This window comes from Nicotiana attenuata, chromosome 7, assembly GCF_001879085.1.
Source record: "Nicotiana attenuata strain UT chromosome 7, NIATTr2, whole genome shotgun sequence".
NCBI classification, from domain to species: Eukaryota; Viridiplantae; Streptophyta; class Magnoliopsida; order Solanales; family Solanaceae; genus Nicotiana; species Nicotiana attenuata.
Window position 1 is genome coordinate 101,074,515 of NC_031995.1, and position 22,717 is coordinate 101,097,231.

Sequence of the window (22,717 nt, forward strand, 5' to 3'; positions counted from 1 at the left end):
CTAGCACGTGCGTCACCCCCAACACATTTAAAATAATACCCTCAATTCTGAGTCAAACCAATACTGAAAAAGCTAAAATAATACCCTAAAATTCCATCTTGCAAACCAACCTTCGAACGGCCTGAAACTAGCTAAAAGGTACTCAAAAACATCAAATAATGTCATAGAAAATAAATCCAAATGATAAAGATCGAATCTTTAATCAAATAGTAAACTCAAGGTGCGGATAACGAGTTTTCGCCCCCGATAAAATTCTGCTAACATAATAGATAGGAAATTGCGTACCTTTGTCTTCCCGGACTAAAATGGCACTTATCACTACCTCCGAGACCGCTAAGTATATTAGCAACTATTTGCCTTCCTCCAAATTTGATAGTAATGGAGGGCTTGATAGATACCGTTTCAGGTCTTTCAGAGCCTCTTGGCATTCTGGAGTACACTCAAAATTGTTCTTCTTCTTCATAAGTGAGAAGAAGTGATGGCATTTTTTCGAGGACCGAGATATCAGCCTGCTTAGAGCGGCCAGTTTTTCGATTAGTCTTTGGACTTCTTTCACGTTTGTCAACTGGTCTAGAATGTTCTCGATATCTTTAATCTTGTTGGGATTTACTTCGATACCCCTTTGTGACACTAGGAACCCTAGGAATTTGCCGGAGCTAACTCTGAACGTACACTTTTTGGGGTTGAGCTTCATGTTGTGCTTTCATAGGATATCGAAGGTTTCGTGGAGGTGCTTCAAATTGTCATCTGCATTCAAAGACTTAACCAGCATATAATTTATGTGGACTTCTATTGTTTTCTCTATTTGCTTTTCGAACATTTTGTTCACGAGCCTTTGATAAGTGGCTCCGACGTTTTTAAGCCCGAAATGCATCACATTGTAGCCATATGTACCAAAGTTCGTTATGAACGAAGTTTTTTCCTAATCCTCCGGGTTCATCTTGATTTGGTTGTACCCGGAATAGGCATCGATGAAACTCATTAACTCGTGTCTGGTCATTGCATCAATAATTTGATTAATGTTTGGCAATAGAAACGAGTCTTTTGGGCACGCCTTATCTAGATCCTTATAATCTATACACATACAGAACTTATTATTCTTTTTTAGAGCTACTACTACGTTAGCTAGCCATTCGGGATACTTTACCTCCTGGATTGAACGATATCGAGCAATCGAGTTACCTCTTCTTTAACAAACCTGTTTCTGACCTCGGCAATTGGGCATTTCTTTTGCCTTACCGGCAGGATGCTGGGGTCCAGGCTTAGCTTATGCATGACCACCTCTAGCGGGATACCTGTCATATCCGCGTGCGACCATGCAAAACAATCAAAGTTAGTTTTAACAAATTCTATAAATCCTGACTTGAGCTCGGGATTTAGTCCTGTCCCCAAGTGGAACTTACTCTCTAGGAAATTTTTGAACAATGCCACTTGTTCGAGTTCTTCTGTCATGGATTTGGTCGTGTCCATTTCTTCCGGTACCTGGAAATACCTTGGTACCTAGTGGGATTATGACGACTCCTCCCCTTTGTCGTCTTCGTTTGGTTCAGGAGCAGGTGCCGGTTCCTGTAATTTCTATGTCGCGTGCTCTTTCCCTTTACTATTGAAAACCGAGACCTCATTCATTTTCCTTGCCGCCGGTTGATCTCCTCTTATTTGTTTGATTCCCTGTGGAGTTGGGAATTTAAGAAGTTGGTGATATGTTAATGGCACGACCTTCATCTCGTGTAACCATGGTCTGCCAAGAATTATGTTGTAGCCCATGTCGCCATCTACTACTTCAAACATGGTAGTCTTCATGACCCCTTTGGCATTCATGGGCAGCAAGATCTCCCCTCGGGTTGTCACACTTGCTAAGTTGAACATGGCGAGGAGTTTTATTACCGTAATGATGCTTCCGGTTAGCTTGGCATGCTCCAACACTCTCCATTGACTAACATTGGCTGAACTTCCTAGGTCTACCAAAACATGTTTAATTTTAAAATCCGAAACGTTAAGAGAGATCACCAGGGCATCGTTGTGCAGTAGTAGAAGTCCATCAGCGTCCTCCTCTGTAAAGGTGATGTCGTCCTCGACGACTTCTCGGAGTCTCTTACTATGAGTCACTGATACCTTTGTCTTTTTTGCCGATCTGCATCAAATCATCCTTTAAGTTATCCCCGTTCCTTTCTCGATCCCGACCCTTGTTTGATGCCAGGAACTCGAGCTGATCATCTTCTATTCTTATCTTTGACTCGTATTGGTTATGGACATCTGTCCATGTAGTTTCCTGGAACTAAAGCAAGCTTTCTTTCAGTTTTCGGGAGGCGTTGGAGCTCCTCGGGATCAGCCCCTTAGTAAATGCCTTAGTTGCCTATTCATCTGGCATGACCGGTAGCAATATCCTTTTTTTCTAAAACCTGGTCAGGAAATCACGCAGCAATCTGGACTCTCCTTGCGCAATTCTAATTATGTCTGCCTTTTAGGCCTGTATCTTCCTGGCCCCAACTTGGGCCTTGTGAAAGAGTCTACGAGCATTTCGAAGGAATCTATTGAGTGTTAGGGTAAGAGTGAGTACCATGCCAAGGCCCCCTTTGTGTGGGTTTCTCCGAACTTCTTCAGCAGGACCGACTCAATCTCGTGTGGAGCCAAGCCATTTCCTTTCACCACCGTTGTATAGGTGGTGATGTGCTCCCGTGGGTTCGAAGTCCCATCATATTTTGGTACATTCAGCATTTCGAATCGCTTCAGAATTAACTAAGGTGCCGCGCTCGGTTTGAACGACAATTGGATGTATTTCTTTGAGTTCGGTCCCTTCAATACTGGCAGTGCACCCAGAATTTACTCCATTCACCGTTTATTTCCCTCTTAAACCGCATGAGCTCGATTTCGAAGGGATCATTACTGTTGTTGTTACCAGATCCGCTACCGATCCCCCCGCCCCATAGAAGCCGACATCACCCCTCGGGGTATTATTATCAACCCTTTAGGCTGTTTGATTAGCGGGAGCACCAGGAGGAACTGGACCTCCTCCATTCGCGTTGTTGGAAGCACCCGACAATGCTTGCCTTAATTCTGTCATGGCCTGGTCTTGTCGTGAGAGATGGCCCATGATGGCCTTTTGTTGTTCTCTCAAGACCCTCATCGTTTCTACAATGTGCTCGTCTTCGGCATCATCAGGAGTCGCCTCACGTTCGTGTCATGGGTATCGCCCGTCATGAACCATGACACGAACTGGCGTGGCTGCGTCCTCCTCGTTGCAAGTGTCGCTAATCTAATCCTCATGTCGAGGCGAATTTTCTTGGGCCTCAACGTTATGTGCGATGTTGTCATCGTTAACTGCTATCTTTTACGATTTTTGCTTAGAAACAAACAATAAAACAGATTAGTATTAGATGCAAGGATCAACTCAATTACAATGGGCGCCAGACTGTTTACCCGTAAAACGGTACAGTTGAATTTGTAGTGTGGTCTATAGACAAGCGAATCCATTTGATCCCAAAGTAATAAGTAGATTAATTAAAATGCAAGACTCAACGTAGAAATCGAGATAAAATAGCAGACAACTTGGTTCTGGGAGCAAGGCTTCCTTAGGCAGCAATAAGAATATCGTTAGATAGAAAATAAAGTATTATTTAGCTTGGAATAATGTGTAACATAAGTTTGTTAGAATTTTCGTGTGTTACACTGGCTGTTGAAGTCACTATTATGGTTATACCTAGGTAACACGGTCCTAGAATCAAGCCCCTCTTAAATGACAATAATATGGGCCATTGATGAATATGCAACGACAAACTATGAATGCCAAAATTCTCTCTAACAGATGTGGATTTAATGCCGATGAATATGCTTCATTGAATGTCAGCAAATATTTGTTTGCCCTCGTTGACAATGTTCCCTTCGGGGTCTACCCGATGTCAACCCAAGTTGTTGCCCTCGGTTTTGGCTTCCATTTGCTTCGTCTTCCGTCTTTTTCCGGTTCCACGTATCATTTTGTCATTCAAATACTTAATGTAAACCTATTTACCTATACAAGCATAGTTATAAATTGTATTAATAAATTTGCTTTAGTTTGTTGATAGTTTGATTAGTGATGTAGAATTCTTGAAAACAATTAGAAATAGTTGGGTGGTATGTCCAAAAAGTTTTAAGAAAGAGTCGTTAATTTGAAGAGGAAATCACACAAATAAATAAATGGAGAGCGAAAGAAAATATTGGAGGGCAACTATACGATTGGGAGGGGCCGAAAAAAAAAACACCTACATAGGCAAAAGGCGGTGACCAAAATAGTTTTTCCTTGTTTGAGACGACGAACATATATAGTGAATTACGGCCCAAAAGAGGCGCAGTCCCTCGTCCTTCTCAGGTAAGAGCAGAGCTTCTGAGCTCTGTGATCGGCGTTCCCTCAATCAACTAACGTATGATCCAAAGAAGGTAGAAGAATAATGGGGAGACCGAAAGGAGATGGAGCTAGAAGCAAGTCTCGCCCCTCTAGCAGCAGGTCCCCTCTTTCTTCCTTTTTCATTCTCTTCGTTCCCTTGTTATGCTCGTTTTCTTAGTATTTGTAATTGTTTGGGTTTGAATGCAGTCTTGCTGCTTCGTTACTGCCCCAAGGTTCTACCCCTGTGGGATTCGGAGGCTATATGGGCACTTCCCGTGTTGACTCTTCTTTGTCAACTGAAGATTCTCCCCCTTTCTTGGTACACTCTAATTTAACTTCTCTTACACTTGAAAATTATATGCGTTTTGGTATTTTTCATTGTTAGAATTTTAAACTATATTAATGGGCACTAGATTCTGCAATTTACGAGCTTTATTTTTTCTTTAACAAAATTCGAAAGCATCCTAATTGATGGTTTATCTGAATTTGATTGATTAATTGCCGCTTATCCAAATGGCAAGGCCGACCCACAAGGACTACCCTTTTTTTATAAGTGAAAAAAAGTGATAGTGTTTCCACTCTTAATTATGATGGCATATTTGTTTGTAGGATATTGACAGTGAAGTTGCACAACACTTGAAGAGGCTTGCCAGAAAGGACCCTACCACTAAAGTAATTTCGTTTCTTATTCAATTTTTAGAATGCAGTTTGGACAATATTGGTTCCTTGAGAGATGTGAATTAGGAAGCAACCTGCATATTCATTGTTCTTCTAATTTTTTTTGTTTCATTGTTGGACTTGCCTGTAGTTCGTTGATGCTTTAATTTTTCATTTTTGAGAAAGCTCATTAAAATTCCTCTCTTTTCTAACAGCTGAAAGCATTGGCATCTCTATCTCAGTTATTCCAACAAAAGACTGCAAAGGATATAATACCAACAATCCCACAGTGGGTATGCTCACTTCTCTTTCCTAGTTGCTGGCCAATACCCTAATTGTACAATGTCTAGGCATTGGCTGTGCTATATCTTATCTTGCATATTTTGCCATTGGTGGAAAAAGATTTTGGCCTCCTTTTAAAGAAAGTTCCCTATTGAAGTGATTATTTGAAATAAGAATCAGGTCAACTAAGTTCAACAATCGTTATAAGTTTCTGTTTCAGATGAAAACAATTTAAATTTCTAGACAGGGTCTTCAAAAAAATGAAAATTTCTAGATATGCTCATTCGTATACTGCTGCTTTCAAAGAAAAAGAGTCCATGAGCGGTCAGGTGCATGCTGTATTGCCTTGGTGCCGACTCTGAATTGTCGAACGAGGTGGAGAACCTAACTTGCATCTTACCTAGCTTTAAGTTTAAGCGCTCAGGCGAGCCTTTAATGACACTATTTACATTTTGAGTGTTGGATTGTTGTAACTATGGAGTATGTTTCTAGATTTTTTATGGTTCGGGTGGAAGAATTACTAGTTATCAGTCTCTTAAGTGGTTCTTACTCCCCTGCTCTTCCTGATAGGCATTTGAATACAAGAAGTTGCTACTGGATTACAGCAGAGAGGTTCGACGAGCAACTCATGACACCATGACAAACCTTGTTGCCATTGTTGGGTATGTACTTATCTTACTTAAAATCAGAACTAGATATAGTTAATATCTTGCTTCTGCTACATGGACATCATTCTTCAAACTAAATTAGCCCTGATGACGTGTCTACAGCTCTCTCCTCCCCCCCACCCCCCCCCACCCCACCCACCCACCCACCCACACCACACACACAGTTTTTCCTTCATTTAAATGAAAACTTGTTTTTTTGAGCTCCTTGTTAGCTTCTATAGATTAAATTGCAACCTGCTGCCAGTGATAGCGGTAGTTAAGTAATATGTTGACAGACACTTGCATTTTCCTAAAATTGACCCCTAAATCATTTAATGATTGGGTGGTGCAAATGATACCCATGATAATAATAACTCTTTCTTCTTAAGTAGATGAAACTTGATTCATAACTTGGAAATTTGCTGTTTGCTGCAACCTCTAGCATAGTTATGGTTTTAAACTGCCCCAACTCAAATCAGTCCATTTAGTTTGAAGCGGATGAGTAGTTTTCTCAATCTTTTGTCGCAGATCATATTTGTAGCTTTTGGATACCATCTATAGCTTCCAAATTTTTGTTGTTTCCTGTCCTTACTTTGGGTGATTTTCATTGTCCTTTTTCTTCTCCTCTTTTTGCAGAAGAGATTTAGTTCCTTATCTGAAGTCTTTGATGGGACCATGGTGGTTTTCCCAGTTTGATTCTGTCTATGAAGTTTCCCAGGCTGCAAAAAGATCATTTCAGGTTCGTGTGTTTGTCAGACAGTAACCTCATTGTAGATTTACTAACTAATTGCATGGTACTCTCACGTGCAACTTGAGGATACAGAATAAACTTTCATCTAATTGGAAGTGCTAGACACCAAAATGCAATTGAGGACCAACATGATAGTGTATCGACGCAGTGAAGTGGAACGAATACATTAATTTCATGTAATAGTTTTGTCTTTAAGTTGTATTAGTTAGACTTGGTTTATGTTTGACCAGCTCTGCCTTGCTTATCATGGCATATAAAATAGATATGTCGGAGGTACCTACTTTGTTTATGCACTGTTGGAATCTTCTTCTGAATGGATAGGTGCTGTAATCTATGCCTTTGGTATCCAACGAAATTTTAAGTAATCTTTGGAACTTATAATCAATCCCATGTGGATTTTAGCTGTTGGTCATGGATAAACTTATTCAGCAAAGTTTGTATATCTGAGAGTATCCACATGTTGTGGTTTAAAGCACAGAAAGGATTTGAGGCATGATCTGAAAGATCAAGGAGATGCTATTCGTTTTTTTGGTTCTGTTTTGTTGATGCAACTTCTTCACTCAGTTGTCTGTTAATATATAACTAAATAAAGCACAATGTCAGCTGTTTCAGTCTTCATCCTATGCCTCACGGTCCATCTGTGTAAATATTAACAGGCTGCTTTTCCAGCACCAGAGAAGAGACTAGATGTCTTGATGTTATACACATCGGAGATATTCAAGTACATTGAGGAAAATCTGAAGCTTACTCCCCAGAGCATGTCAGATAAGAGTGTGGCATCAGATGAACTAGAAGAGATGCACATGCAGGTAATATCATGATTGTATTATCATTTTTCCTGTTATGATCAGCTGCATGAATGTTGATTGAATTGGCTTTTTGCTTCCTGCAAATTCTCTATCAATCATGTATAATGAAGCGTAAAAGCTGCATATATTTTGATTCATGTTTATCATGAGGAAGGCATTTAAAAATGAAAGGTTTCAGTAGATTAATTTCTTGCCTGGAACCTTCAAGTGCTTCAGTAAAAACATCTTTTTCCAGTTCTTATCACCAGCACAAGATTGCGCTTCTAAAAAGCTTCCCAACAGCACAACATTCCTGCTTTTTCAGGTTGAATTCTCTGGTATGGCATGAACCAAAGTATTAGAGCATTGTATAGTGTCTCACGTTCTTCGGAGTACCAATTGAAATATTATGAGTTAGTGCAATATACTAGTTTAAATGTACAAGAGAATAATACAGTCCTTCTGTCCCATCTTATGTGACAGTGTTTGACCGGACACATAAATTTAAGAAAGAAAGGAAGACTTTCCACACATAAGCTAAAAATATATGTGGATACGGATTGGTGTTGGAGAAGAATACGGATTGGTTTTAGAACATAGGTCATTATATGTTTCATTGTAACAACTCTAGAGTTGTTTTAGAACAGCACTAAGTCAGTGCGTTAAAAATTACAAAATGTGAAAAGCCTCAATCATATCTAACATAGAGTCTGCGTCATTTACATAGGTCATGCTGCATCAAAAAGCTAGCAAAGAAATATATTTGTATTTAAGGCTATGTATGTTGCTAAGTTCGCCTTCAAAAACTCTCTGTTTCTTTCGTTCCAAATTGTCCACCAAAAGACCATGGGAATAGTGTTCCAAAGCTTGTGTGTCTTCCTATTGAGACCATCTCTTCTCCAGCAATGTAAGAAATCTAGAATGGAGTGAGGCATTGTCCAGGACATGCTCGAAATGGCAAAAACCATGCTCCAGGTCTGATAAGAGATCTTGCAGTATAGGAAAAGCCGAAAAAGCTAATGAGTATCTTCAGGGTTCTTTTCACAGAGGAGACACCTGCTACATAATTGCATTCCTTTTTTCTGAAAAATTGGTTGGGTGAGGCATGCTTCCTTAGCCACAAGCCAGGAAAAAACAAGAAACGTTCAAGGGTGCTTTGTTGTGCCAAATATACCTCCAAGGCCAAAGATCACTGTTGGAAGAAGTCAATGACATGTAACAAGACTTAACCGAGAAGATTCCACCTGAATGGTACCTCCATATAATAGAATCATCCTTGTGTTGATCCAAGACAGTGGTGCTAAGGGACTGTAACAGAGCACAAAATCTTGCAACCTCCCAATCATTTAAGTTCCTTGTTAGAAATACATTCCATCCTTGAGCATCAAAAAATCAGCTACAGGGGCATTATGAAGTGAGGAAATGTTGTGGAAGAAGTCATTTAAATTCCATAATTGGCTTTTCTGGCACACATGATCGGATAATGGCTATGCATGCAGATCTTAGATCAGGCTAAAGCTTCATTTGATATCAATTGTGCTCAGAGTCATGTCAAGACTTGTGTGGGTTATAAGCTATGTTGATCGGACTCGGGCATCCGATATGGGTACGGATCCGAGAGGGATTCGGCAAAATCTAAATTTTATGATTCGGAGGTGCGGATCTAGGTATGGATACGGGCGCTGGGATTTGGCTAAGAAAATTCAAAATTATAAAAATAGAGCTATAAACATATTCTAAATTTTGAGAGATATTATGTGAAAAATTTACATGTATATCGAAGCAGCGAATATGAGACAAAAGGACTATAATAATGAAGGTATGCCATATCCCACGTCTTAAATCTGTTTCATCGTTTATTTTGGGAAATCAAAATCTCAATTCCCTTCCCCCCATCCCACCCCCACCCCACAAAAAAGTTTGTCCATGGACTCTAGTCAAAGTATTCGAAGTTGGTTGACCGAATCCCAAACGTATTCCGGACCGAATCCCAAACGTATCCCGATCCAGACGGGTTCAGCATAAAAAATGAAGAGGCCGCGCAACTTAGGTTATAAGCAGCTTAATCTCTCCTTATTTGGTCAATGCCTAACAGAACACTGATTTACTGTTAACTTGTATCGGATTCTACTGTGTTTTACTGTTTGATGTTTGAGAATAGGAACGTATACACATTATATACAGATTTGAGGAGGGTGTAGAAGATTGATACATAGATAATATGTATGTGCAGAGAAAACCCTTATAAGAAGAATATGATATAAGCTTCAATGGTAGTGATGTTGACTATTTGGTGAAATATCTCAAAACCGTTGCACCTTGATGAGAAGGAAAATACACCTTTGCCTGATTTCCTTGCCTCCTTTTAATATTTATTGGGTACCTGAATTTTTGCACTGTATATATCAGCACCTCCTTGGTGCTGTTAGATGTAGAAAAATTGCTTACTTATCAAAAGATTTTAGACTTTTCCCGCTTCTCACATTTGACTATTACAATTTTTTTCATCCCCATTGGTCTTGATCTTTTCTTTCTTTTACTTTAATTGATTCCAGGTTATTTCTTCATCACTGTTGGCATTGGCCACCCTTCTTGATGTTGTGGTCAGCGCACAACCTGAACGGTCTGTTTCTGTAGCTGAGTCAAAGCGTGCTTCTAAAGCCAAGGCCATTGCTGTGTCCTGTGCTGAGAACTTGCTATCTGCTCATAAGTTATTTCTGGGATTTCTGAAGTCTGAGAGCCCCGCTATTCGCTCAGCCACTTATTCGGTCATGAGAAGTTTCATAAAAAATATTCCTCATACTATTAAAGAAACAGACATTACACATCTCGCGGATGCAATACTTGGAGCTTTCCATGAAAAGGATCCCTCTTGCCATTCATCAATGTGGGATGTGATCTTACTGTTTTCTGAAAAATTTCCAGAGAGTTGGAGTATCTTGAAAATTAAAAAATCTGCTTTAAGTAGGTTCTGGCATTTTCTTCGAAATGGTTGCTTTGGATCCCAGCAAGTATCATATCCTGCTCTGTTATCATTCTTGGATGTTTTACCTGCACAAGCAGTTGAAACAGAGAAGTTTCTTCTTGAATTCTTTCAGAATTTGTGGGCAGGAAGAAGCTTGAGTTATTCATTACATCTAGATCGTCTTGCTCTCTTTAGAGCGATGAGAGAAGGTTTTCTATTTTGCTTGAAAAACACGGATAGGTGAAGAGTCCACTGAACTTTTCCCTTTGAACTTCTGTGGCCTATCAACTTTTTATCGTTATGTTGAGATTTGTCTCTTTTAGTTTCTGGGCTCAGATATGTATTTCTTCGTCTGATTTTGGGCTTCTCTTCCAGGTTTTCTGATGCAGCAGATTCCCACAGATTTCAGCAGACACTTACAGATCAGATCCTCTTAAAGCTGCTGTGGCACGAATACCTGTTCTCTGTCAGCTCAAAGAACCAGGAAAGGGTCTTCTCTTCTATGGATTCTTCTGATGATGGCGTTCAACCTTCTCGTCAGGGATCAAGACAACCTAATGTCAAAATTCCAGAGGGTTATGTGCAAGATCTTGGCAAATGCATTGTTGAAATCCTTTCGGACTTTTCTTTACTGGAAGCTGACTTGCTTTTGCAATTCTGTTCAGCATTTCAACAGACCTGCTCGGGTGTATTTCAACAAACAGACAGTTCTGTTGAGAATGCAGAAGGGGTGACCAAGTTCTTGTCAGTACTGAATCAACACGCAGTAAGGAAAGGTGAAACTTGGCCTCTAGTTTATTTGGTGGGACCAACGTTGTCAAAGTCATTCCCTTTGATTAAAACACTCGTAAGTTATTCCTTAGTTATGTAGTCTTTTGGTCATGGTTTTATGATAGAAAATAATTTGGGCTCTAAGCCATGGCTGCCTCGGCCCCCCACCCCCAGACCACCACCAAAGAAATGCAGTGAGGGAGGGAGGGAGAGAGAGAGATAGAGAGTCTTGGTGCTGGTGCGTACTATAATGGAATGGGACTGCTAACTGAAACATCTTTTGAAAATTTACTTCACACGACCTGTAGTTTTCAGACATGTTATGGGTTGTTGACGTAGAACCTGCCAACATAATTGAAACAGGATCTCATGCTTTGGCTTATGCTTGTAGCCTCTAAGTTTTGCCAGTGTAGTTTTGTGCTTCATAATAATTCCCACTCTACCATCTGTGGAGACATATATTCATTGAAACATCAGAAAATTAACTCTTATACAATCATTTTCTGGACTTCTAGGAATATGTTACCAAGAGCTTTTCTTTGCTCAAGTTCACGTTTGGATCTGTCAACTTCAACGACTCACTTTCAAATTTGGAAACTGAAGTGTCAACTTGAATAAAATCAAATTGTGGAACATATGCACATAATAATTCTTTTTTACTTATACTTGACTCTGTGCTTAAGGATTATATAAGGAAAAAACTTTTTGCCTATGAGGAGCAATGAAGAATCCTGCGTATAGCATTCTCTATGTGTCCGCTGGTATTCCATCTTTCCTTTTACTGCCTTCTTGTGGACTATGGGTGTCTCTTTTACTTTTTTTTTTTTCCTTTTTTCCCGTGTTAATCTCTTCTGAGAATGTTATGATGCAGGTCATGGTATATCCAAATTCATTTAAGCTAATGATTAACTTTTGTAATGAATTAAAGTGAATGGTGACATTTGGGGCTTTGTCTAAGATTTTCAGATTTTGTGATAGTGTCTCAGAGTTTTGACCCTGAAATACGAACCAGAAGTCTAGACATTTTGATCTGTATTCACGTCCGAGCAAGTGAGAACTTGTTGTATTAATACCCATCCAAAAATAGATGATTAGTAATATCCCCACATTTTGAGAATGAATTTTATCTTTCTCCCCCAGAAGCCTTTTTTCCCGATTCTCCTAATTGGTTCTGGCTTTAAAGAAGAAGAATTCTGGTGCTACTAGGGTTTTATTCATCTAGTAAAAGAGGTGCACCAGATAATGACACGCTACTGCTTCCTGATCAAAAAATTGATAGAAAAGGGAAATTTGGATATGTTTGACAAGCCTGTTTCTAATATTACTTTTCTGTCTATTCAATTATGGACTTTGAGGAATTTGTCTCCATAAGCTTTCGAAGCCTTGCTGACTACTTGTATTAGTTAATATTCAGAGCTTAGCCTTCTTTGAAACACTATTTTAGAAATTAATTTGCTTTCAAGGGAAGTCCGGAAACTCCTATAGCTGTAGAAACTTGGCTTCCTTATGTTTCACTACTGAGTTACCTGAATAATGTTAGCCCAAATTCATCTTATCTGCATTTGATTCTTTTGTGGTTTCACCATTCCCATCTGGTCATTGAATTTAGAAGCATTTGTATTTGCTCCTCTGGGAATAGGTAAAGGAAATTCTTCCGCAGGTGACCTGCCAAAAAGGCAATAGTTGCTTCGATTATTCTTTTTTGTCTTTGACCAATTGCTTTCCATTTCACTTTCATTCTCTTATGTTGGTTGTAAGGGATCCCCTCTTTAGCAAAAGAAAACTCTAGGATTCCCTTAATGCAGTGAGCATTACTGTGGCTGCTTTCTCTATTTTATCAAATTCTTTCAGTTTTACTTTTATTCTCTCATATTGGTTGTTGTCAATTTTAGGATTCCCCTAATGCAGTGAGATTTCTGGTGGCTGCTGTCTCTATGTTTGGTCCGCGGAAGATAATTCAAGAGACCTTTTGCATTGAACCTGAAGCAAAACAATTCTTGCACGTCTTCAAGGAAATCTTTATTCCTTGGTGCTTGCAGGCCAACAGTCCCACTACTAGCATGCGACTAGATCTCTTGCTTTCGTTACTTGATGATGAATGCTTTGCAGAACAGTGGGCTAGCATTGTTACACATGTAACGAATTTGGAAGAACTGAAATCCGGAAATGGGATTGTGGACTCTGATTGCCTCTCTCTGTTGGCTATGCTCGTTGAGAAAGCAAGAGAACAAACTAGCATTAGAGGCACTTTCCAAGTTCCCCATGCAGCCCGTTGGCATCATCAGCTTTTGGATTCTACTGCCATTTCTGTTGCTCGAGCTTTTCCACCTTTTGGAACTTCTAGTGTTTCATATATGCGGTAAGTAACAAATTCCTGAAATATTTTCCTTACGCGCGTCTTGATCTAACTCTTCTACATGGAAGTGTACATTCTCTAGTGTTACAATGGTTGCATCTTACTGTTTACCTAACTTTGGCATCTAATAAGTTTTACCTGCTATTGAATTTGAAACAATGACTCCCACCATATTAAAGCAGTACTCTGACCAGAGAGTTAAGTATCTCCTTTTTAGGCTTGAGGATTTTCACTGGTGGAAAGGGGGGGGGGGGGATGTTGTGGATCTAGTCATTTCTATCACACTTATATTTTAAAATCATTTGAACTGTTAAGGGTCTTATTGAACTAGGAGTTGTTATCTTTTGCCTTGAATCCTCGGTAATTGTCTCCTACCTCAAAATTGTATAGTGTAAATCTCAATCTGCTCTTCTGAATGGGGTAAATCTTTTACTGAAACTAAAAGCTTTTGTTAATTGTTGACACCAGAATATTCTTTGATGGCCTCCAAAATAGTGATATTTGACATTTAAGTGCGTAGAAACATGTAAGAAAAGTTATTAGTTCCGACGAAGTTACCACAGTTGTAACCTTGATGATTTTAATGCGTCCAGGATATATGCTAGCTAGATGCTTGCTGATCAAAGCCATCGTTACAACCTTGAAGAGAATGAGGGGCCGTACATTTCTCACAACAGTGGTTGTGTTGCAGGATGATAAACTATTCATGTAGTTGAAATTCGTTTTACAGTTGAGAAGTGTATTCTAGGTCCAGTCGAGATATGCTGTTTGCTTTCTTTTAGCTAGGCAAGAGCCAGCTTCTGTCAATGGGTGTATGTTAATGTTACCTCACAGGATAGACACAGGCCCAGGAATCTTCCATGTATATTGACTTAAGCATAGGTAAGCATACTCACCCAAAATTAATAACTGGTAGCCACGCTATGTTGCTGCTTTTATAAAATTGGTGCCATTTAAGTGTCCGGCTGCCCCTTTTTTGAAGTTCTCTTTGTTGTTTTTCTAGACTTATTTAGCTCGATGTTTGAAGTGATGGTAGACTGGCTGATGGACTATTTGGACATTGTGGGAGTCTTATTGGAGTTACACTCTTAGGCAGAGCTGCTAAGGGTTCCTCCGGGAACATTATATATGCACACGTCGTACCAATGAAATTTGATCTGATTATGGTCCTTATATAAAGTGTGTGAGAAATAATGACACGGGAAATTATATTGATATATATTAACTGAAGTGTCTTACAATAGACCTATTTATATACATTGTTTACATAAAACTAGACATATATTTTCTGATGTGGGATACTATACATAACAACTATCTAACACTCCCCCTCAAGCCAGTGCATATAAATCGTATGTACCGAGATTGTTACAGATGTAACTAATACGAGAACCAGTGAGAGACTTGGTGAAAATATTTTTGACCTCACAAACTTTGTAATAATATCTCTGACAGTCAATCTCAATGGTTTAGTCCTCTCACGGAATACCGGATTTGCCGCAATATGAAAAGCAGCGTGATTATCACACACCAGTTTCATTTTATCGATTTTTCCAAATTTCAATTCCTTGAGCAGTTGTGGATCCAAATTAGCTCACATATTGCCATAACCATTGCTCGTTATTCTGCTTCTGCACTAGACCGAGCAACTATATTCTGTTTCTTGTACCAAAATACCTCCTACTAAAACACAATATCCAGACATAGAACGTCTATTAGAAGGTGATCCTGCCCAATCGACGTCTGTGTATCCAACGATTTGCTCATGGCCTCGATCCTCGAACAACAGTCCTTTGCCTCGGGCTGATTTTATATACCGAAGAATTCAGACAACTGCCTCACAATGACTGTCACAAGGAGAGTCCATAAATTGACTTGCAGCACTCACAAGAAAGGAAGTATCAGTTTAGTCACTGTGAGGTAATTCAACTTACCAACCAGCTGCCTATATCTCGCAAGTTTGCTAAGAGGCTTGTCCTTGAAGAAGTTTGAAATTTGGATCCATAAGAGTATCCATGGGTCTACAACCGTCATTCCTGTCTCTTCAAGAATATGTAAGGCATACTTCCGCTGTGAATACAGTACTTTGAGCTGGATTCCTTAGTGAGGAAGTGTTAAAAGAAATTTTGCTTCAAACTGGTGATACTATCTTGATCATTGCCACTAATAATAATATCATCAGCGTTAACCACCAGATAAACACATATATTTGAACCAGAACGCCGATAAAACACAGAGTGATTAGATTCATTTCGGTAACTGTATTAAATTTACCAAAGTAGGCTCGAGGAGACTATATTAGACCATAGAGTAACCGACGCAATCGACATACAAGGCCACTAGACTCTTTCTGAGCAACAAACCGGGTGATTGTTCCATATAAACTGTATCTATAAGATCACCAAAGAAAAATGTTATTAATGTCCAACTGATAGAGGGGCCAATAACGAACAACAACCATGAATAGAAAGAGATGATCTGATGCTATTTTAGCCACGGGAAAGAAAGTATCACTGTTATCAAGCCCAAATATTTGAGTATACCCTTCGGCAAAAGGCGGGCCTTAAGCCGATCAATCTGGCCATCCGACCAACTTTGACTGCATAAACCCAACGACAACCAATAGTAGATTACCCGAAGAGGAACAAGTTACCAAGTACCACTCACATGGAAAGCAGACATCTCATCAACCATAACCTGTTGCTATCCTGGATGAGACAATGCTTCACATGTAAACTTAGCGATGGAAACAGAGGACAAAGAAGATATAAAAGAATTATGGAGTGATGGCATCAACATATTGTTGATTAGGATTAAGTGTGACTGCATACCTTTACGAAGTGCAATCAGTAGACTAGGAGGAGACAAGTTCGCAGTAGAAGCACGGTTGGGTGCAGGACGTGAATCAGCTGGGCATGATGCTGGACGAGATGACGGTAAGTTAAGAGTGAATCAGCTGGGCATGTTTAGGAGCAACACTAGATTCCTCAACGGTCGGTACGGTAAGACTTGTGGTTCAGGATCCAGGAGGAGCAACACTGGATTCCTCAACGGTCGGTATGGTAAGACTTGTGGTTGAGGATCCAGGAGGAGCTACAGTAAACTCCTCACGAGTCGGTATAGGTAAGATCTGAGATATATCAAGGTGGTCAGAAGAGGTAAAATAAGGTCAAGACTAAAAAAGTATGACATCAGCTGACATAAGGTACCTACAAAAATTAGGTGAGTTGCAACGATATCCCTTTTGAACTCGAGAATAACCAAGGAAGACATACTTGAGAGCACGAGGAGCTAATTTATCTTTTCCGAGATCTAAGTTATGAACGAGCATGTGCTCCCAAAAACACGAGGGGAAAAGAGTATAAAGGTGACTGAGGAAACAATAATGAATGCGAAATCTGACTTTGGATTGAAGAAAAAGGCATCCGATTAATCAAATAACAAGACGCGAGAACTGAATTGCTCCCAAAACGCCGTGGAACATAGGAATCAATGAGAAGTGTGTAAGCAGTCTCAATGAGGTGCCTATTCTTTCTTTCAGCTACCTGATTCTGCTGAAGAGTATACGGACAAGATGTCTGATGAATAATTCCTTAAGAAGTCATAAACTGATGAATTTGAGAGGATAAGTATTCTAAGGCATATCAATGCGAAAAATGCGAATAGAAACGCCAAACTAATTTTTTTCAATTCAGTACAAAACTCTAGAATATAGAAAACAACTTAGCATAATCTTTCATTAGGAAAATCCAAGTACATCTTGAGTAATCACCAATGAAACTAACAAAGCAACAAAATCCTAAGGTTGAACCGACTCTACTAGGACCCCGTATATCAGAATTAACTAAAGAAAAAATATACTCTACACGACTCTCAACACTATGCGGAAAGGTTGTTCGGGTATGTTTTACAAGTTGACATGGCTCACAATCTAATGTATTCAAACTAGACAAACTAGGCACCATCTTTTGAAGCTTGGATAAACTCGGATTTCCTAATTGTTTGTGAATTAGGTTTAGAGGATCTATAACTGGACATGTTGTGGGGATTGAGTGAGTCAAGGTAATAAAGGCTGTTTGATTCACCCCTATGCCAATTGTCTGTACCGTACTGTTGTCTTGCATAACAAACGAGTCATTAATAAAATATGTACAACAATGGAGGGCACGAGTCAATCGACTAACAAATGCAAGGTTAAAAGGACAGTCAGGGACGTAAAGAACAAAATCTAAAGTGATAGAGGATAAGGATTAGCTTGTCCAACTCCTTTTGCTTTTGATTGGACTTCATTGGCTAAAGTAACGTTGGGAAGAGATTGTAAATAAACAATATTTTTAACAAAGGTGACCTATTATATGATAAGTGGCACCTTAGTCCATAACCCACGGTTCAAGAGTAGTAGATTGGGAAACACAAGTAAAAAAATTATCAGCAACAGAAGTATGAGTCCGAGCAACAGAGGCTACTTGTGGAGGTGTCTGTTTACTTGCTCGATACTAAAAGAACTCATTATATTCCCGTTCAGATAAAGAAAACCTCTGGTTATCTGCAGCCCCATTTGAGCAACATGAGTATTTTTAGGTGGTCGACCACGCAAAGAGTAACACACCTCATAGGCGTGTCCAAGCTTATTACGATAAGAACACTTGGGTCGAGACCTTCCAAAACGACCTCCTCCACGTCTATTATCCATAGTTAGAGTGCCCGATTTTTCACTGTTTGTGATGCGAGCGAAGTCAACTGTCTGTGATGAGATCATTGTGTGACTGGGTACTTCAGCAAGGCAAGAACAATTCAACAATTGTAGGGACAGTCGGGTTAGCCAAAATCTGGTCGCATACTGAATCAAGGACACTAGGAAGTCCAACGAGTGTAAGAACTAGTAACATCTTCTGTCCTTCTTGTTGTTGCTTTTTAACACTAGCAGAAATTGGCATCAATTTCTCTAATTCCTCTATGACTGGCTGTACTTGACCCAAGTAAGTAAACATATCCAATTCCTGTTTCTTCAAACTTGTCATCCGCAATATCGTATCATAGAAACGAGATATGTCATTAGTGTATAACGTGCGAGCCTTTTACCAAACTAAATGACATATCTGAAGTGCTTTGGCCTTCTCATCTCCCTCATTAGCCTTTTTGGTCATGCGGTCTTGAACACCTTGACCCTTGCACCACAACTCAACCAGAAAGCCAAGCTAAGTAGTATGAACATTCCTTTAAGGGTTCCAAAGTAATCACAAAGCTTGAACTTCCATAACCCGTGTTGTTAGAACCAAAAATATCAAATCCCAAAGGCGTTGGATTGAAGAGGTCGAGCAAATTATCACCAAATAATAGAAACAATCAATTGTAACTCGCTGAAACAGTTAAAGGAAACACTATAGCTAACGAAAAAATCACTGTAGCTGCCGGAAAAATTGCGAAGTGATCGGAGTAAAAAGAATAGTATGGTATGCTTGGAATCACTGGACGACCAAATTGTCTTGAAGAAATTTTGTTAAAAACCGGCCGGAAAGTGCTTCATGAGCTGATGCGTGAGTCAGAGCCTCGTCGAAAAATTTCTTGCCGGTGCGTGAGGGTGCGTGAGAGGGGTTCTGCCATAGAAATTTTTACGGATTGGTCGCTGGAAGCTGATCTACCTCGTGGTGGTGCTGGTTTTTGCACCACACCGATCGCGTATAGACCTGCGGTAGCTGAAAAATTTTCGGTTAACTAATTTCTTCTTCTCGAAATTGCTGGTAATTATTGCACAGCGATGAATCTCTCACGGTTGCTCCGATACCATGTGAGAAATAATGACACAGGAAATTTATTGATAGATATTAACTAAAGTGTCTTACAATAGACCTATTTATATACATTGTTTACATAGAAGTAGACATTTACTTTCCGCTGTGGGACACTATACATAATAACTATCTAACAAAGGTTTTTGAATCTTGAATCTAGGCAAAATGTTATGCTACATATCAAATCTTTGGATTCTCCTTGATAAGAAAAATGGATATCGAGCCTAACTCAATTCCAAAGATAGCTCATGAGCTGATGATTTGCCAAAACCTAAGTTGCTCGGACTCTTCACTTTCGATGTTGCACCTGTGTTGACACGACGTGGGTGTGGGATCCGTATAGGGTCAACAGATTTGGGGTACTTTGACCAAAATCGGCGGAGAAATGCGGGACAAATATAATAGTTTCTGAAATCAAACAAAAGCTAGGGTGAAATTGAAGAAAATGCAATAACTTGTATAAAGAAATTTCTATGTTAGTTCTTTTTCTTTTTATAACGAAACAATAAAGTTAAGGTTGAGATTCGATCCCGAATTATATCAGTCCTTTTCTTTTTATATCCTTCTCGGATTCTTCTCTTGATCAATATTTTCTTCTTTTCAGAGTTCCTTGTATGTTTTCCACTTAATGCCTCGTAATTTAGACATATTTTCAAAACTTTATTTTTAGATATTGAATTATATTTAGCTGAATTCGAGCATCCGTATCCCCGAATCTTAAAATTTAGATCATGAAGGATGCTACCTTTATATCCGCAACCGTATTGGACACCTGCACTCAACTCCGAGAAACTTAGGCCAATGTGGCACTAACACCCTCCACATGCCTAAGATTGGACATCTGAAGCATGAACAATACAACATGGGGGCCCAACATTGGATACGTCGAGAATAGGAATGAGTGGCTCTGATACTGCGATAAGGAATAGATTTTGGGTTAACACAAACCCACAGGCTATTGTCAGCTAAGGATTTCCACTACCATATAAGGAAAGTACAATCCATTTCCTCAACCAATATGGGATACAGGAACAGTCATTTTATGTTTAGAGACTTTTTTCCCTAGGATGACTACATGGTTATCTTCTCTATCTCATTACCTATGATTATAGCCTTTCTTGTTTTTTGTTTTCCCATCTCAATATTAAGGCTTCAGTGGTAAGGAGGTGTTGTTTCATTTGCTTAAGACTAGAGTTAGTAGGCACTAAACACTCTGAAAACCTAATTTTTTGTTATTATTGTCTTATTTTGGGCTGCTTTGTTGTTCCGTTGCAGTGCTGTTCTGGGTGGCATAGCAGGAGATGATGAAACAAATTTTCTGTCCCAAAGTACATTAGTACTAGTATTCGAGGAGGTTCTTAAGAAGTTGACAGTTTTCATGATGGATTCTCCCTTCATATGGGTCAAGGAAACGTGTTCTCTGATACTTATCAGAGACAAAAACACTGAGCTGGGATTTGAACCTTCTACTGATGTGAATCAGATGGTTAACTTTGCTTTTCAAGTGCTTGATGGTGGTTTTTGTGCATTGAAATGTTTGAATCATGAAATTGAGCTCGTTTCACGAATCTTAGCTGCAATTTTTGTGATTAAGTGGGAGTGCCGCATGGCTACTGTCTTCAATGATAAGTTTGGTGAAGAAACAGCGGAAACAATTAAGACAAGGTTGGCCTCTTGTGAACTAGTGCATTCTCTCGATCGCAAAATTGATAATCAGTTCCTATTTAGTATCAACATAGATAGTCGAAAGAGCCTGGAGAGTATCTTGGTCCAGACTGTGAGGATTGCTGTGCTCAAGGATAGAAATTTGGATGCTGCCAAAGTCGCATCGTTATGCTGTCACTGGGTCCTTGAACTTCTTGAGTGTCTCTGCCCTGATCAGTTTGGGGAACAAAAGCTGTTAGACAGATTCCTAAGCCAGGACGATTCTTGGCCTACTTGGGTTGCACCAGATATGAAAGATGGGAAAAGAGCAGCCGTGGTGAAAACTGAGAGTGTTTCAACTGATGTGAGTGTTCTTCCCGCTTAAGTATTTTTTATTAAGCAGTTTGGGATGATCTTGTGCACCTATTTTTCTATTCACTTCTATATTTAGCTTGCTGGGAAAGAGGGAATTACAGTGAGGTCTTGTAACTGATAGATATTCCTGTATACTTTCTCGTTCAACTATTTAGTTTTGTGACATTTTCTGTGGCATTATTTTGATCTTTTTCAAGGTGAGTTACATTGTATTATGCATTCAACATAAAATCTGTATTATGAGATCTCAAAATATTCTGTGTACTTCACCCTTTGCAGACCCCAAGAGACACCAGGTTTGTTGCTCTGATAGACAGACTTATTCCAAAGATGGGGTTTGACAAAATTATTGCTGGTGTTGTTTCTGATGTGTCTCCATCTTCAACTGAGGATCCTAGTAATCAACCTACCACAACTCTTCAGTGTCATTATTCGCGTGCCTGGCTAGCAGCTGAAATCTTATGCACTTGGAAATGGAATGGTGGAAGTGCCTTGTGCTCGTTCTTGCCTCATCTCTGTGATTATTTGAATAGTGAATGCTATACGCCTGAGGATGAGTTGTTAGATTCCATTGTCACCATTTTACTTGATGGTGCACTTATTCATGGGGGAATTACTGAACTGAGCCTTTCAAACTTACCTCCTGTTACAAATATGGATAGTATTGGAGAACCCTTCCTGAGAGCTGTTGTATCATTACTGTCTAGACTTTTTATGGATGATGTATGGGGAAAGGACAAGGCAATATTTCTTTTTTATCTGCTTCAGAATAAACTCCATATTGGGGAAACAATAAATATAAATTGTTTGAGGATATTTCCTTCAGTTATGAGTGTAATCATTCGACCGCTGAGTTTTCCATTTGACAAAGACAATGCAAACATGCAGTCTGCTTCTTCTGAATGTTGTGAAGTACAAGAGGCTATTATGGACTGGCTCCAGCGAACTGAGTCTTTTCCGCCCTTAAATGCATGGCAAACAGGAGAAGGTAAATTACTGCTGTCTACAGTGTGTACTACAATTTTCTTAAGGATAAGCTGATATAACTGCATATTGTCTCCGAGCCGAGGGTCTCCCGGAAACAGCCTCTCTATCCCTCCAGGGTAGGTGTAAGGTCTGCGTACACTCTACCCTCCCCAGACCCCACTAGTGGGATTCTACTGGGTGGTTGTTGTTGTTGCTGTTATTGTTGTTGTAAGCTGATATAACTGCAATTTTCTTTTTGTGCTGAGTACTAATCTCCTGATATAAGCTACATAAAGTAATCAAATTAGTGTCTTGGTATGTGGCAGAGATATATGTCATTTTTTTTTTGGGGGGGGGGGGGGG

General features: G+C 39.5%; 1 protein-coding gene across 4 annotated transcripts in view; it reads left to right on the top strand.

The window, feature by feature from the left end:
• LOC109229581 (E3 ubiquitin-protein ligase listerin) overlaps window positions 4,201–22,717 on the top strand; it is a 23,472-nt gene continuing 4,955 nt past the window's right edge. For all 4 annotated transcript variants that reach the window (XM_019395071.1, XM_019395070.1, XM_019395072.1 and 1 more), the window contains exons 1-12: window positions 4,201–4,480; window positions 4,568–4,679; window positions 4,970–5,032; window positions 5,233–5,310; window positions 5,870–5,961; window positions 6,583–6,685; window positions 7,354–7,506; window positions 10,041–10,690; window positions 10,826–11,297; window positions 13,114–13,580; window positions 20,645–21,377; window positions 21,668–22,376. In XM_019395071.1, the coding sequence (XP_019250616.1) occupies window positions 4,425–4,480; window positions 4,568–4,679; window positions 4,970–5,032; window positions 5,233–5,310; window positions 5,870–5,961; window positions 6,583–6,685; window positions 7,354–7,506; window positions 10,041–10,690; window positions 10,826–11,297; window positions 13,114–13,580; window positions 20,645–21,377; window positions 21,668–22,376 (3,688 nt within the window). In that variant the 5' untranslated portion in view covers window positions 4,201–4,424. The remainder of the gene's footprint in view (window positions 4,481–4,567; window positions 4,680–4,969; window positions 5,033–5,232; window positions 5,311–5,869; window positions 5,962–6,582; window positions 6,686–7,353; window positions 7,507–10,040; window positions 10,691–10,825; window positions 11,298–13,113; window positions 13,581–20,644; window positions 21,378–21,667; window positions 22,377–22,717) is intronic.